The following is a 15,690-nucleotide window of genomic DNA, read 5'->3' on the forward strand; positions in this document are numbered from 1 at the left end:
AGGCTATATTACTTGAATTTATTAGACTTTTTAAAATGTAGATGTTCCAAAGGTCTGCATCAGTGGCTATTCGTTGAAGCCAGAAAATGCTAAATGTGTTTATGTTAACTAACAGTCAATTACTGTGAGACCGGCAGTTATTTGCTTGACGATCACCGTCTGACAAAATGTCATGACCGCCACAACCCTAGTTGTGGTTTGAAGGCAGAGCAGATGATGTTCCATTGGCGTCAGAATAAGAGAATGCAGATCATTTTCTCTTTGAGGCATTCTCCTTATCACCACACATTCTGTTATTTTTCTCCACTCACATTCGATCCCATGACAACCTATTACAAGAGGATCTTTGAGGTATGGATCCAGCTTTGATTCATACTCTGATGGAAAAGAGCCAGCTACAGATACAGTCTGATTTATTTTCAGCCTGAAACTGTGTATAACCTAATGGTCTTTAAGGCTGGCTGGCTGTTATTTAAGCCTCCTCGTCATCCATCCATGGCCATGCTACAGTAGCTGCCATGGGTTGAGCTATAGTGTGATAGATTTCATATCTTTCTACGTGATCTTCAGCAGCAGTTTAATTGTTATAATGGATCTGTAGTAGGGTTGCAAAGGGTCGGAAACTTTCCGGGAAATTTCGTAAATTTTCCATGGGAAGTTAAGCCCTGGAATTTGGGGAATTTTGCTTAAATTCATCAAAAAAGTTAGCTTATAACAGTGAACCTTTTTGGTGGGATACACATAAGGCAATGCTAGGTCTTGTGGCTTTTTTTGGTTAAAATATCCCCAATTCAATGGAATTGCAACCCTCTGCATGCACAGTGCATTCTTCCAAGATCTTGCACACTAATGAGATGCTATTGAGCCTACACTACTACACTGTCTGAGCCAAGGACTACATGCTTTCTGGTAAGTTTTGATTACAATTCTGGGTGGGGTGAATATATTTTATTTGACATACATTCTTTTTTGTTAACTAGTAAATAGTTGCCTACAGCAAAGTGTGTTTTAAATCATTTCTAACTTGTTAACAATTTCTGCTATTTAGTTTTTGCTACCATGTGTGTTTAGCTTGCTTGAGCCTGCTAACTGAGGAGTGTTAATTCACCTGTTTCCATATATGTTTCATTTTAAAACATTTATCTTACAAAGAAGTTCTTTCATCTAACTGCTTAACTATTTATCTGTACATGGAATTGTATTTGTTTTTTTTACTCCAGTTTTTCTAATTTTTACAGGAAACTGCCACTATCTGATGTGTGGAGACATTTCACTGCAGCTAATGTAGAAGGAAAAGCTGTGTACATTTGCAAATACTGTGCCACATCATATGTGAAGAATCCATTTTACTCAATGGAGAAACATAGTCAGAGAAATGCTGATGAATGTCTTGCTCGAGCTGTGTATGCAACTGGTTTACCTCTGACGCTCACAGGCAATGTGTATTGGAATAGATTTCTGAATGTTCTTCGCCCATCATACACCCCTCCAACCAAACATGCTTTATCTACTAATTTGCTAGATGCAGAGATCAACAGAGTTCAAGTGAAGGTCAAGCAAATCATAGAGAAAGCAAACTGTATTGCAATATTTTCTGATGGGTGGTCGAATGTTTGTGGGCAAGGAATAATTAACTACATCATCTCCATCCCTCAACCAGTATTCTACAAGAGCACAGACACAAGGGACAACAGACACAGCGGTCTCTACATTGCATATGAGCTGAAGGCAGTCATCAATGACCTTGGACCACAGAAGGTATTTGCACCGGTGACAGACAATGCTGTGAACATAAAGGCTGCTTGGTCTAAAGTGGAATAGTCCTATCCTCACATCACACCCATTGGCTGTGCTGGTCATCCATTGAATCTGCTCCTCAAGGACATCATGGCACTGAAAACAATGGATACACTCTACAAGAGAGCCAAGGAAATGGTTAGGCATGTGAAGGGTCATCAAGTTATAGCAGCAATCTACCTCACCAAGCAAAGTGAGAAGAATAAGAACACCAGATTGAAGCTGCCCAGCAACACCCATTGGGGTGGTGTTGTCATCATGTTTGACAGTCTCCTGGAGGGGAAGGAGTCTCTCCAAGAAATGGCCATATCACAGTCTGCGGATATGGACAGCCCCATCTAGAGGATCCTCCTGGATTATGTATTTTGGGAGAGAGTGGTAAGCAGCCTGAAACTCCTGAAACCTATAGCAGTAGCCATTGCACAGATTAATGGAGACAATGCCATCCTGTCTGATGTTCAGACTCTGCTTGCAGATGTAAGAGAAGAAATCCGTACTGCCCTGCCCACTTCACTGTTGCTCCAAGCAGAGGAAACTGCAGTTCTGAAATACATCAAAAAGTGTGAAGACTTCTGCCTGAAGTCTTCAAACACAGCATCGTACATGTTGGACTCCAAGTATGCTGGCAAGAGCATCCTGTCTGGCGCAGAGATCAACAAGGCCTATGGTGTCATCACTACCATGTCTCGCCACCTTGGCCTGGATGAGGGCAAGGTTCTTGGCAGTCTGGCGAAGTACATTTCCAAGAAAAGGCTTTGGGATGGAGATGCAATATGGCAGTCGTACCAACATATCTCATCAGCCACCTGGTGGTAGGGACTTTGTGGATCTGAGGCTCTTTCCCCTGTTGCCTCCATCATCCTCCAAATCCCACCAACATCAGCCTCCTCAGAGCGCAACTGGTCCTTGTTTGGGAACTGTCACGAACCGGCTCAAAGCCTGTAACAAAAGGGAGACAACGTGGAGATAAGGAGTAACAATATATATATTTATTAAGTAAAGTAACTAGGTATAATATACAATGGTGTGTGTAATCAGTAATCAGTAGTGTAAGTGAGTGTTTTGCATGCATGAATGTGATAATGCAGGGTGTTGAAAGATGCTAAAGTAAACAACCAAAAAACCACCAAGAAACACAACAAAATCTATAAAGGTGTCTGCATGGAGAGAGTCTCCTCCATGAATGGGGAAGTGGTGCATTTATCCTATGACAGTGGGCCCAGGTGTTTCCCATGTAGCTGACGACCCTCCCAACTCCGCCCACCGGCATCCTAATAAGGAAACAAGAACAAAGAGAGAATACGGCAGACAGAGTGGGAGGGTCGTCACAGAACACACACCAAAGCACGCAACAGGCTGATCAATACAAGGGTTGAAAAATTGGTGGCCATCTGGGAAAATGTTAGGCTTTTTTAGCCTCACAACGAGCCATCCTCAACAAGGTTGGAAAGTGCCAGTGAAGATGAGGCCTCAGAGTCTGATGTTCAAGAGGTGGACATTGAGGAGGTCCAGGGAGAAGACATGGAAGCCTGAGAGGAAGACAACCAAAGCTTTAGTTTCAAGACTATCATTTTACAGGTGTATATTGAAAACATTTTTGGGAGATGCGATGGATCATTGGGGATCATTCAATATTCCCTTTCTTTTGTTGTTCAGTGAAATCATCCCATGTGAAGAGTCAACTCATTTAATTAAAGTTCAATTTGTAACTAAATAGTTATTTTTATTTCTATTGGAAGGATTTAATAATTTGCAATTATGTCTACTTATGATAAGGTAAAAGGTTTATGTTTCTGTCTCCATATGATATGGTAAATATATCCAATGCAAAAAACATCTACATTTAAATGGTATTTGTAACGGTCGTCATAGTCGTTCTCCTCCTCAGACGAGGAGGAGCATGGATCGGACCAACACGCAGAGTGGGTAGTGCTCATGATAATTTATTAACTCGAAACTGAACACTAACATGAAACCAAAATAACAACCGACAACAGTCCCGTGTGGCACAAATACAAACACGGAACCAAACACCCACAAAACACACGTGAAACCCCGGCTGCCTTAGTATGATTCTCAATCAGGGACAACGATTGACAGCTGCCTCTGATTGAGAATCATACCAGGCCGAACACAAAATCCCAACATAGAAAATCACACATAGACAAACTCACCCAACTCACGCCCTGACCAACTAATTAAATACAAGACAAAAGAAAACAGGTCAGGAACGTGACATAACCCCCCCCTTAAGGTGCGAACTCCGGGCGCACCAGCATAAACTCTAGGGGAGGGTCTGGGTGGGCGTCTGTCCACGGTGGCGGCTCTGGTGCTGGTCGTGGTCCCCACCCCACCATAGTCAATCCCCTCTTCCGTAGCCTCCTCCAAATTAACCCCACTAGATTAAGGGGCAGCACCGGACTAAGGGGCAGCACCGGACTAAGGGGCAACACCGGAATGAGGGGCAACACCGGACTGAGGGGCAGCACCGGACTGAGGGACGGATCCTGGCTGGCTGGCTCTGGCGGATCCTGGCTGGCTGGCTCTGGTGGATCCTGGCTGGCTGGCTCTGGCGGATCCTGGCTGGCTGGCTCTGGCGGATCCTGGCTGGCTGGCTCTGGCGGATCCTGGCTGGCTGGCTCTGGCTGGTCCTGGCTGGACGGCTCTGGCTGGTCCTGGCTGGACGGCTCTGGCTGGTCCTGGCTGGACGGCTCTGGCTGGTCCTGGCTGGACGGCTCTGGCTGGTCCTGGCTGGCGGACGGCTCTGGCTGGTCCTGGCTGGCGGACGGCTCTGGCTGGTCCTGGCTGGCGGAAAGCTCTGGCTGGTCCTGGCTGGCGGAAGGCTCTGGCTGCTCCTGTCTGGCGGACGGCTCTGGCTGCTCCTGTCTGTCGGACGGCTCTGGCTGCTCCTGTCTGGCGGACGGCTCTGACGGCTCGGGACGGACGGACAGCTCTGACGGCTCGGGACAGACGGACAGCTCTGACGGCTCGGGACAGACGGACAGCTCTGACGGTGCTGTGCAGGCAGGCAGCTCAGACAGCGCTGGGCAGGCAGACAGTTCAGACAGCGCTGGGCAGGCAGACAGTTCAGACAGCGGCTGCGCTGGAGAGGAGGAAGGCTCTGACAGCGCTGGACAGGTGGGAGCAACTGGAGAGAGAAGACGGAGAGACAGCCTGGTGCGGGGGGCTGCCACCGGAGGACTGGTACGTGGAGGTGGCACCGGAAAAACCGGACCGTGAAGGAGGACACGTGCTCTTGAGCACCGAGCCTGCCCAAACTTACCAGGTTGAATGGTCCCCGTAGCCCTGCCAGTGCGGTGAGGTGGAAAAACCCGCACTGGGCTATGCTGGCAAACCGGGGACACCATTTGTAAGGCTGGTGCCATGTACGCGGGCCCGAGGAGACGCACTGGAGGCCAGATGCGTTGGGCCGGCTTCATGACACCCGGCTCGATGCCCAACCTAGCCCGACCAGTGCGGCAAGGTGGAATAGCCCACACTGGACTAAGCACGCGTACTGGGGACACCGTGCGCTTTACCGCATAACACGGTGTCTGACCAGTACGACGCCCTCTCACTCCACGGTAAGCACGGGGAGTTGGCTCAGGTATCCTACCCGGCTTTGCCACACTCCGCGTGTGCCCCCCCCCCCAAGAAATTTTTGGGTCTGACTCTCGGGCTCCCAACCGTGTCGCCGCGCTGCCTCCTCATACCAGCGCCTCTCTGCCTTCGCTGCCTCCAACTCCGCCTTGGGACGGCGATATTCCCCTGGCTGAGCCCAGGGTCCCTTGCCGTCCAGGATCTCCTCCCAACTCCATGAGTCCTATGTCTTCGGTCTCTGCTGCTGCTGCTGTCTGTCCCCACTCTGCTTGATCCTTTCTTGGTGGGTGTTTCTGTAACGGTCGTCATAGTCGTTCTCCTCCTCAGACGAGGAGGAGCATGGATCGGACCAACACGCAGAGTGGGTAGTGCTCATGATAATTTATTAACTCGAAACTGAACACTAACATGAAACCAAAATAACAACCGACAACAGTCCCGTGTGGCACAAATACAAACACGGAAACAAACACCCACAAAACACACGTGAAACCCCGGCTGCCTTAGTATGGTTCTCAATCAGGGACAACGATTGACAGCTGCCTCTGATTGAGAATCATACCAGGCCGAACACAAAATCCCAACATAGAAAATCACACATAGACAAACCCACCCAACTCATGCCCTGACCAACTAATTAAATACAAGACAAAAGAAAACAGGTCAGGAACGTGACAGTATTAATATTAATTCCCATATATTCCCGTTAATTCCCATATATGCCCATTAATTCCCACAGAAAGTTTCCACCTCTGAATATTCCCCAAAATGTGCAACCCTAGTCTGTAGTACTTGAGCCTGCCTGGGCTGCTTCCTCTATCCAGGCCAGTAATAGTGTTACCTAATCCCCCCTCCCTTCACTGCTGTAGTCCACAGAGGGAACATTGAATTTTTCACTGTGGTCTTTTATTCTCTTGGTGTGTGTTGCGTGGTTGTGCGGGGGTTGGGGTCTCCTGCTGCACAGAGTGGGGTCACTGGAGAGCCTTGACAGGTAGTTTGTCCTTGTCCAGGGACCAGGGCGGGAGTCATCTGTTTACATTTGGTGTTTGCTACCTTAGTCACATGAACAATGGACATTGGCAAGGAAGGAAATACACTGTGAAAAGCCAAATCAACCGGAAGAAAAATGTAAATGTTTTATACACTGGTAAGATAGTATGAAGGAGCAGTGGGAAAGGGATGAGGAAGTTTTTTCTAGCTTTTAAATGGTAGTAAAACTAAATGCATGCTCTTCAACCGATTGCTGCCCGCACCCGCCCGCCTGACTAGCATCACTACTCTGGACAGTTCTGACTTAGAATATGTGGACAACTACAAATACCTAGGTTTCTGGTTAGACTGTAAACTCTCCTTCCAGACTCACATTAAGCATCTCCAATCCAAAATTAAATCTAGAATCGGCATCCTATTTCGCAACAAAGCCAATGTCCTTTACAAAATAGCCTCCAACACTCTACTCAGCAAACTGGATGTAGTCTATCACAGTGCCGTCGTTTTGTCACTAAAGCCCCATATACTACCCACCACTGCGACCTGTATGCTCTCGTTGGCTGGCCCTCGCTACATATTCGTCGCCAAACCCACTGGATCCAGGTCATCTATAAGTCTTTGCTAGGTAAAGCCCCGCCTTATCTCAGCACACTGGTCACCATAGCAACACCCACCCGTAGCATGCGCTCCAGCAGGTATATTTCACTGGTCATCCCCAAAGCCAACACTTCCTTTGGCCGCCTTTCCTTCCAGTTCTGTGCTGCCAATGACTGGAACGAATTGCAAAAATCACTGAGGCTGGAGACTTATATCTCCCTCTCTAACTTTAAGCATCAGCTGTCAGAGCAGCTTACCGATCACTGCACCTGTACACAGCCCATCTGTAAATAGCCCACCTAACTACCTCATCCCCATATTGTTATTTATCTTCTTGCTCTTTTGCACCCCAGTATCTCTACTTGCACATCATCATCTGCACATCTTTCACTCCAGTGGTAATGCTAAATTGTAATTATTTCGCCTCTATGGCCTATTTATTGCCTTATACCTCCCTACTCTTCTACATTTGCACACACTGTACATAGATTTTTGTCTATTGTGTTATTGACTGTACGTTTGTTTATGTGCAACTCTGTGTTGTTGTTTTTGTCGCACTGCTTTGCTTTATCTTGGCCAGGTCACAGTTGCAAATGAGAACTTAAAAATAAAAATAAATAAATAAAATATATAATGAATGAATGTTTCCACCTGACCTTCCAATAAGTTAAGTGAGTATAAGTTAATATGTCATGTCCCAGCCTTCAGCTGCCCATCAGTGAGAAGACTATCATGTAGTAATTTATGGAAAATTAGGTCTGCTTTTATGAGTTCAAAATCCATTACAACTTTTAAAATCAACTTTATCTATGGGCAGTTCAATCTAAAACTCCAATTAGTAGCAACATGTTCGTTTATATACCTGCTATAGAATTGATAGTGAACAGATCTCACTTTGATGCCTATCTCTAATTGCTCTTGGATGTGTCTGGAGGTTGGCTCGTCCTGTACAGAACCCCTCTATGAGACAGACTAGAGCTCAGGCTGTTCTGTGTGAAAGCCATGGAGCTGACCTTCTGAAGAACTGCTGTGTCTGGACTACATTAAACACCTGAGCCGCTGGCTGCCTGGCACAGTCACCAACCATCTCCTATACATTACATACACCCACTCACTCATACTGTGGGAGAGACCCAGTCATTCCACTACGTCTATTTCTATATCCAAACAGTTCTATGTAAATGCACTTGTTTGTAAGTGACTGCTTATTTGCAAAATACTGTTACTGCATATTTCTTGGGGGTTTTGAATGCCTACATGCTGCAACACAAATTGCCCTTTGGTACAATACAGATTTAGTCTTCTCTCCTGTCTATAAATAGATTGTAGGTTGAAATATGAAGAGAGCTATTTTACTGAGTGTATTTGGTGCTGATTCTTCTCGTAGGACGGAGTTCAAAGCCCACAGGGATGTGAAGCCAGTGAAGCTGATCCGAGCCAAGTCCCAGTACCTTCCCCCTGAGGAGAAGACCAGCCTGGAGACCAGCTATAGCGCCACCTACAGGGGAGAGCAGGGCAAACAGCAGCCCAACGACAACAAGGCTGTGGACAGGAGGAGGATACGCAGCCTGTACAATGAGCCCTACAAAGGGCTACAAGAGACCAAGGTGAGAATGTTTTAGATCATGTCCTATTGACTACTCCTATTGTACAGCCATAATGCAGCTAATCTCCTATTCAGAACCACAGCCTTGCAGAGTGCGTTTTCAAGCCCACTGTAATGACAGAATCTTTCTCTTGGAGGGCTGCTGTTCTCTTTACTGTGTATGTTGTGATGGCAAATCATATCAGTAATACTGAAGCAAACACAATATCAAACCGAGGAGTTACAGCTCTTTGCAGAGTCATTTACACCTGCTGCTAATGTCTTTGGGGATGGTATATATAAATAATCTCCATCTTCCCCCATCCCCTGTGCCTAGGTTAAGAGGTCTAACAGTGCTCCCCGATCCAAACCCAAAAAGGCTGGCACCACGGTAGCTAGTCAGGGCGGCAAACCTGTCAAGAAGGCCAAAGAGCAGAAGCAGCCGGGCAGCACAGCACTGCGGGGCACCAAGAAGACGACCTCTGAGAACCAGCCCACTGAGTCCAGGCCTGCGGAGGGGGACAAGGAGAAAAGTAAAGAGATGAACAACAAACTGGCTGAGGCAAAAGAGTAAAAATCATTTAGCACTACTTTTTATTCTTCTTTGGGGAAAGAACACGAAGGCTGCAAAATTAATTAGAAGTTCTCATCCCTTTTATGTTATGTCTCTCTCTCTCTCGTCTCTCTCTAACCCTCTTTCTCTCTCTTTCTCTCTCTTCTCTCTGCCTCTTGGCTAAGTTAGATGTAGTTACAGTAAATGTCAGGGTTGTGACATGACATGTCGTTGCTTCCCCGCCTCACATTACATTAGATCACCGTAGTAACAAGGGGGCGTGTTCATCCGCTTCCTCTGTTCCCCGATGCCACCCTCCACCCCCCTCTCTCCACGTCTCCATCTCAAGGTTACCATGGCTACCGGCTGCCTGGTTAGCCAATGAATGGCACGTGCTATTGTTGCATGAGCCCACCGACTAGCAATCCTGTGTGGTTGGCTTCCATCTTCCAACTGAACAGATTGCTTTGTTGAGTTTATCAAGGATTTTTGTGAATGAGAAGACCATGTAAATTGGCTCAGTGACTGGACTCGATTTCTGTAGCTGTAACTTTCAAATGTATGCAAAGATACATTTATAAATGAATGCATAGACACATTAGATACTCATCTAGGATAACGGTCTGAAAATCTTTGATAAATGTGCAGCTTGGAGTGTATCGATCCATGGCTGAGTTTGTGCCTGCTCTGTATTTCCTGAATGCTGTCTTCTTGAGCAGGGCTCCAGGTCTGTCTGTTTTCAGATTGGCATTACTAAGATGCTTTGTTCAACTTTGCTATCATTCTTGAATGCAATGTCTAACTTTGTAAACCTAATAACTATGTTGATTGTGGAGGATGTGGGAATGGTTTTGAACAAGTAATTGTCAGGACAACATTTAAAACCTCATACCCTCTCATTCAAATTGTTCTCTCTCTTTGCAGTCAAATTCATTCATCAAGTTATTTTAGAGGTCAGACAAGGCTATCTTGTTTCATCAACCTTGTTGCCAAGCTGGGAGCCATCTGGGTTACTGTAACATGATTATGCATTACTAGACCAGTCATTTGCACAGCAGATGAGAATTTCCATTGAATTAAATGTTACTATCATGCAATTATAATTACATTCAGCATTTAAAAAAACAACATTACATTTCACTGAGTCACGATAGGAATTTGATATTGTGGCTCTATGGTCTTTAGCTATGCTTTCACCCAGCCCATATACACTCTATGTAGCTGTAGCTAGGACACACACACAGAGTCATGGTTGACTGGAACCAACATGATTATTTAGGCCCCCATGGCACTAGCAGATGAGAGAAGCCAACAACAATATTCACATCCCAGAGGTCTAAAGAGGTGCATGGCTGGATGTGATACTAGTTAAAACTCTTTCTCTCTTCCAGCACATTCATGGTTTTATAATTATATGTTATTTATTGTTTTATTTATTAATCTATTTATTTGGGTATAAAACACTAATTACTTCTGCTAATACCATTATTGTAACATACCCCCAAAAATGTGTCTGCGATGTTATGGTAAGTTGAATGCTGGCCGTTTGGAAAGTTTATTTTTCCGGACTTGTTTCTGTCTTTGTTTCTGGTTTATGCATGTTGTGTCTCTATGTTTCTGTCTAGCATGGGCCTCAAACAACTGGCCTCTTCCCTGGACCAGGGGTGTGTGTGTGTGTGTTTGTGTGTGTGTGTGTGTGTGTGTGTGTGTGTGTGTGTGTGTGTGTGTGGATTTCATTAGGTTGAGAAGTTTACGTGTAGATGTCAAGATTATATTAAACACATTCAACTCCAAATATATCTCTCCTCTGCTGCCTTCTATGGCAATCTAAATATAGTAGGCATAGGCTACCAATGTAGAACGACTTGATATTCTCACGTGATTTGATTGAATTAGGACAAGCAGCGAAACTACATTTTATATTTGGTTTACATTTGTATCATACTTCTGCATATGTATGCAGTTTCTTGAATGGGATATATTGAGCGAGCAAAGAAAATTATCTGTATTACAAACATAAACCTCATTATGTCAAAATGAATCAGGTTTGTATTGGTTGTATAGTGCCAGTAGAGCTCTATTGGCTACTACACGTGTCTACTTGTGTCTTAGCAGATAGTAGTAAAGACCAGAACAGCGTTTCAGACTGCTGGGATGGCGTAGACCACAATAGAGCAGTGCATTGTGCTGTGCAGGACTTGCTGGTCATGGGCCACCCCACACTCCCCAGTCTCTCTCTTGTGTTGTTGTCATCTGTTGTGCTAGTCAGAGCCCCCTGGCTCCCTCCCCTCCATGTTGAATACTGGAGTGTGTTGTCTCTCCATTTGCCATGGTGGTGTCTTGAGTTAGTATGTCACAATGAACCACCATGCCATATTCCGCTTAGACTGAGCATGTGCCCACGGAGCGATGGGTGAGGGCCATCTCATTAGCATTTTGCAGCCTTTGGCTGGGGGGGGTCTTTCTCTCGTAACACAGGAAGAGGTGTCGGGGAGGTCATACATGTAAAGTACTGACACACAGCACACCCAGTGCTATCGATCTTTAATCCAAACATTAGAAACAAAAAAATAATAGAAAGTAATAATGGTACAAAGAAGTTACAGAATGTATTGGACACAAATATTTTACCGTGACGTGCTTGTGTTTCTCTCTGCTTGCTCCTATTTACTGAAATATTATGAATAAATGCAAAAGCAGAAAAAGCTGTGTCCTCTTGGTTCTTTGTGTTGAAACGTATGGAGGAGGAGGAGGGTGAAAGAACCGTGGTTGCAGGTATTTGTTGAATTGTTTTTGTGTCTTTATCTTTGTGAGACATGAGATGCTTTTTAGTGAGTGAATCCACATGGAAGAGAATTTTGCCTTCAGGTTTTCTTTAGCGCTTATCAAAGACATTCTGGCATGAGTTCTGACATCCTTCAAAGGGCTTGCATATTGCTGCTACACTATGTGAGAGCTGAGGAATATATTATTTTGCATCATGTGTCCAAATATATTCAAAGACCTTGCCCAAATTATACAGCAATATGCAAGTTAAGGATGGGTAGAACATTATTCCAGAATTGGATGTCATGTATTTACTGGGCCAACAAACTGTTTGATTAATGAAATGTTCTTTCTCTGCGTGTAACAAATGTGACATTTGGATATTTCTAAAATCATTATAATCATGTAATTACTATATTTTCCAGCTTCATCTGGTATCGTTATTAGCTTTTCGAGGATGTCAAATTTGGATATGCTGTGCAAGGTGAAATCCTACCTCTAGAAAACCTAATGAGTGACATTCTGATTCATTTGAAGGGTTGTGCTAAAACAGTACCACTACATACAGCTCTGTCAGCCAATCCGTGATACAGGCTGGGTGCAGACGCTAAAGCAACACCTGTGGGGCTGTACACTACCCATTCCAAGGTAACCTAAAAACACACCCAGCTGCCACAAGCCACAAATCTCTCATTCATATGTGCTCATAATATGTATTTCAAAGTCATGATTTTTTAAATATTTGATAGTGGCACAGTTTTGTTTTGAAAATCGTTGTACTCCGATACAGTTCCCACCAGGTCAGATCCCTCATACATTTCTCTTCCATATGGAAACTAGAGTAGGGGAATGAGTGTGTGGGGCTGTCTGTGTGAATGCTTGGCTGTCATGTCCTATAATGTACGTATGTCTCCTCTCTTAAGGAGGCCTTGGGTCTGCCTTGTTGTAGTAGAATGGCTATAGTCCAGGCCATCTTGGAATCCCTCCTTGAGCTACTGGAAGATGCTAGATGCATTCATTGCTCCTGGTTATAAGAAATAGGCCAAGGCTAAACAAATTGCATGGCTATGTAGTAAAATGTGATTTTTGAATTATTCACACAGATGACTAGAGATCGCCCATCTTTTTCTATTTTTAGAGCAACTAGATTAACCCTACCGTGCAACCACTATTATGTGATATAACTTTATTTGATATTATATCAAAGTGATATCGTAATTACACACGTTACCAGTGTGGTTATATATAAATGATGAATAAACCTGTGGGTAAACACACCTACAGATATATGTTTATAATAACACATAGTTATCCTTTTTGGTTTGATCATTTTGATAATTTGATGTAATGTTGTTATGGTGTCTGAGTGGGACCTGCAATCCGAATGTTATATAATATTACCAAATGTGTGGTTATTTTATATGGGCTGGACTTGGTACTAAATCTGAATTGTTTATTGAAAATATGTCGATTCAATGTTTATTGGGGTGCATGGTCGGAATAGAGTGGGGAGGTACAGTAGTTCTAGCATTGGAGAGAGACAGTTCTGCTACTGGAGAAGATAGTAAGTGCATGTTTTGGTCCCCTCAAGTTTAATTTTAGATTATATTATTCCTGAATGTCCTGTGGCTGTTTATCCTTGAACACCCTGAGACTCATTAGACTCTCATTATTCCCATTAGTGTGCTCTAGCTTTTAGTCTGAGAAGGTTTCAGCTGACAGATTGGATTCAAACTCAGAGAGCAGTGGCTATTTATTGATCTGAACATAACACAAAATCCTAACTTTGATTGAAGAAACATTTGAACTTTTTGGGGGAATTGAGGAAGGTAGGCGGGCGACCTATGTTTTTTTTGTTGCTATTTTAGGTTTGAAGTGATAAGAAACCAAGAGAGAGCTTTAGCAGCTTTCTCTGAGACTGAGCTTCACATCCCCACTGTGGCAGTATAATGTTGCCCTCTCATATGAGTAGTCACAGGGTGCTCAACTCAACTCAGCAAAATTCTTTGTGATTGGCCTCTGAGAAATGCCTCATCTTGTGTCTCTTTGTTTTTGTCTTTTTCTTTGTGTCTTAACTCTGTGCTGCCTCGCCTCCTAGAGAGCTTAATGACGAGGTTCTCCGACCCGGTGATCATCATTCCCAGGGTGCCGTTGGAGGAGAACCAGAAGCACTGGAGGAAAGACCCGAACCACGGAGGAGCGGCGTAGTTGTGCACTTTGCCCCAGATGTAAAGTATGAGTAGATCCACTAGATCTGTACTCTAGGGACATACTGTACTGTAGGCCTATTGTATACAGGGAGGGACTGCTGTCCTGTTCTGTACTGTACATATCTAGTATTTTCAACTCAGTTCTATTGGGAAAAGAGATATACCCCATTAACAACTCCTCTGCGTGAGGAGGCTAACCAAAATAGGATGCACGTAGCGTGTTTGAAACAGCTTTAGGGCAGTGCGGTCATAGCTGTTTGAGCAAATGCAAATGCAAAAGGTGCTATAAGTTTAATTTCCGTTACATGCTTTTGTTTTAAGAGAATGTTTTAATTTGGTAATGATGTTAGAAATGCCAAACCATAAAGTGCTTATTGAAAGAAAAAAAAAGAACTGTATATTGATCAATTCAAATGCAAATAAATATAGATAACTTGCTGATTTGCTAATCTGTGTTGTATTTTTATTGGTGTGTGACTTATTGGTGTTAGTTTAGAACAGACCAAGAAGCTATCCACAACTCTGAGTACACTGAAGAAGATAGAACTGACACTGAAAAGCACAGTGGAAAATAGCCTACAATAAACACACTTCAAAATGAAACATGTGAAACACACTCATATAATATCGAGGTTCTCGGGCAACCCCTTTTTAAATGCTTTAGGACACATATTCCTTTTTCATTTACTGTATGACTCATTCTAGTCTAGTGAATATTTGTGTGAGAGTGCTGGTATGCTCTGTTTACTCTGGATAAGCGCTTGTGTGAAAGGGGTTTAAGGGCTTTGCTAAAGCAGCTATTTCTCTGTTGATCTTCATATTGCTCTTCATTAAATACCCCTCTCCCTTTTCTTTGATTGTGAAGTGAAAGATGAGAATGAATTTGTATTGGATGATAAAATGATAAGTATGCACATACGTTATCTGATTGTACAGATGTGCTCTGCTGACTCATTCTCCTCAATGTGCCTAGCCCAGAGGAGTAAACACACGCACGCACGCATGCACACAACACTTTTATATGAAGCCTTCACATCTTCACATGATGCCACATAGACTTGAGCTGCTCATCAGGATTGGAGGACTCGTATCTCTAAGTTTGATTCTCCTCCTATAGACTGTGTCTCGTGATTACATGGAGGACTCGTATCTCTAAGTTTGATTCTCCTCCTATAGACTGTGTCTCGTGATTACATGGAGGACTCGTATCTCTAAGTTTGATTCTCCTCCTATAGACTGTGTCTCGTGATTACATGGAGGACTCGTATCTCTAAGTTTGATTCTCTTCCTATAGACTGTGTCTCGTGATTACATGGAGGACTCGTATCTCTAAGGATGAGTCATGGAAGGAGGATTCTCCTCCTATAGACTGTGTTTCATTACTACATGGAGGACTCGTATCTCTAAGGATGAGTCATGGAAGGATGAGTCTCCTCCTATAGACTGTGTTTCATTACTACATGGAGGACTCGTATCTCTAAGGATGAGTCATGGAAGGAGGATTCTCCTCCTATAGACTGTGTCTCATGACTACATGGAGGACTCGTATCTCTAAGGATGAGTCATGGAAGGATGAGTCTCCTCCTATAGAC

At 44.1% G+C, this 15,690-nt stretch overlaps 1 protein-coding gene across 1 annotated transcript in view; it reads left to right on the forward strand.

Annotated features, from left to right (window-relative positions):
• Window positions 1–14,096, forward strand: part of map6a (microtubule-associated protein 6a) — a 35,341-nt gene extending 21,245 nt beyond the window's left edge. Inside the window, exons 2-4 of the mRNA XM_038988420.1 lie at window positions 8,372–8,591; window positions 8,907–9,102; window positions 13,987–14,096. Of these exons, the coding sequence (XP_038844348.1) occupies window positions 8,372–8,591; window positions 8,907–9,102; window positions 13,987–14,096 (526 nt within the window). The remainder of the gene's footprint in view (window positions 1–8,371; window positions 8,592–8,906; window positions 9,103–13,986) is intronic.
• Window positions 14,097–15,690: the final 1,594 nt, after the last annotated feature.

The sequence above is a fragment of the Salvelinus namaycush genome, chromosome 3, assembly GCF_016432855.1.
Source record: "Salvelinus namaycush isolate Seneca chromosome 3, SaNama_1.0, whole genome shotgun sequence".
Lineage (NCBI taxonomy): Eukaryota > Metazoa > Chordata > Actinopteri > Salmoniformes > Salmonidae > Salvelinus > Salvelinus namaycush.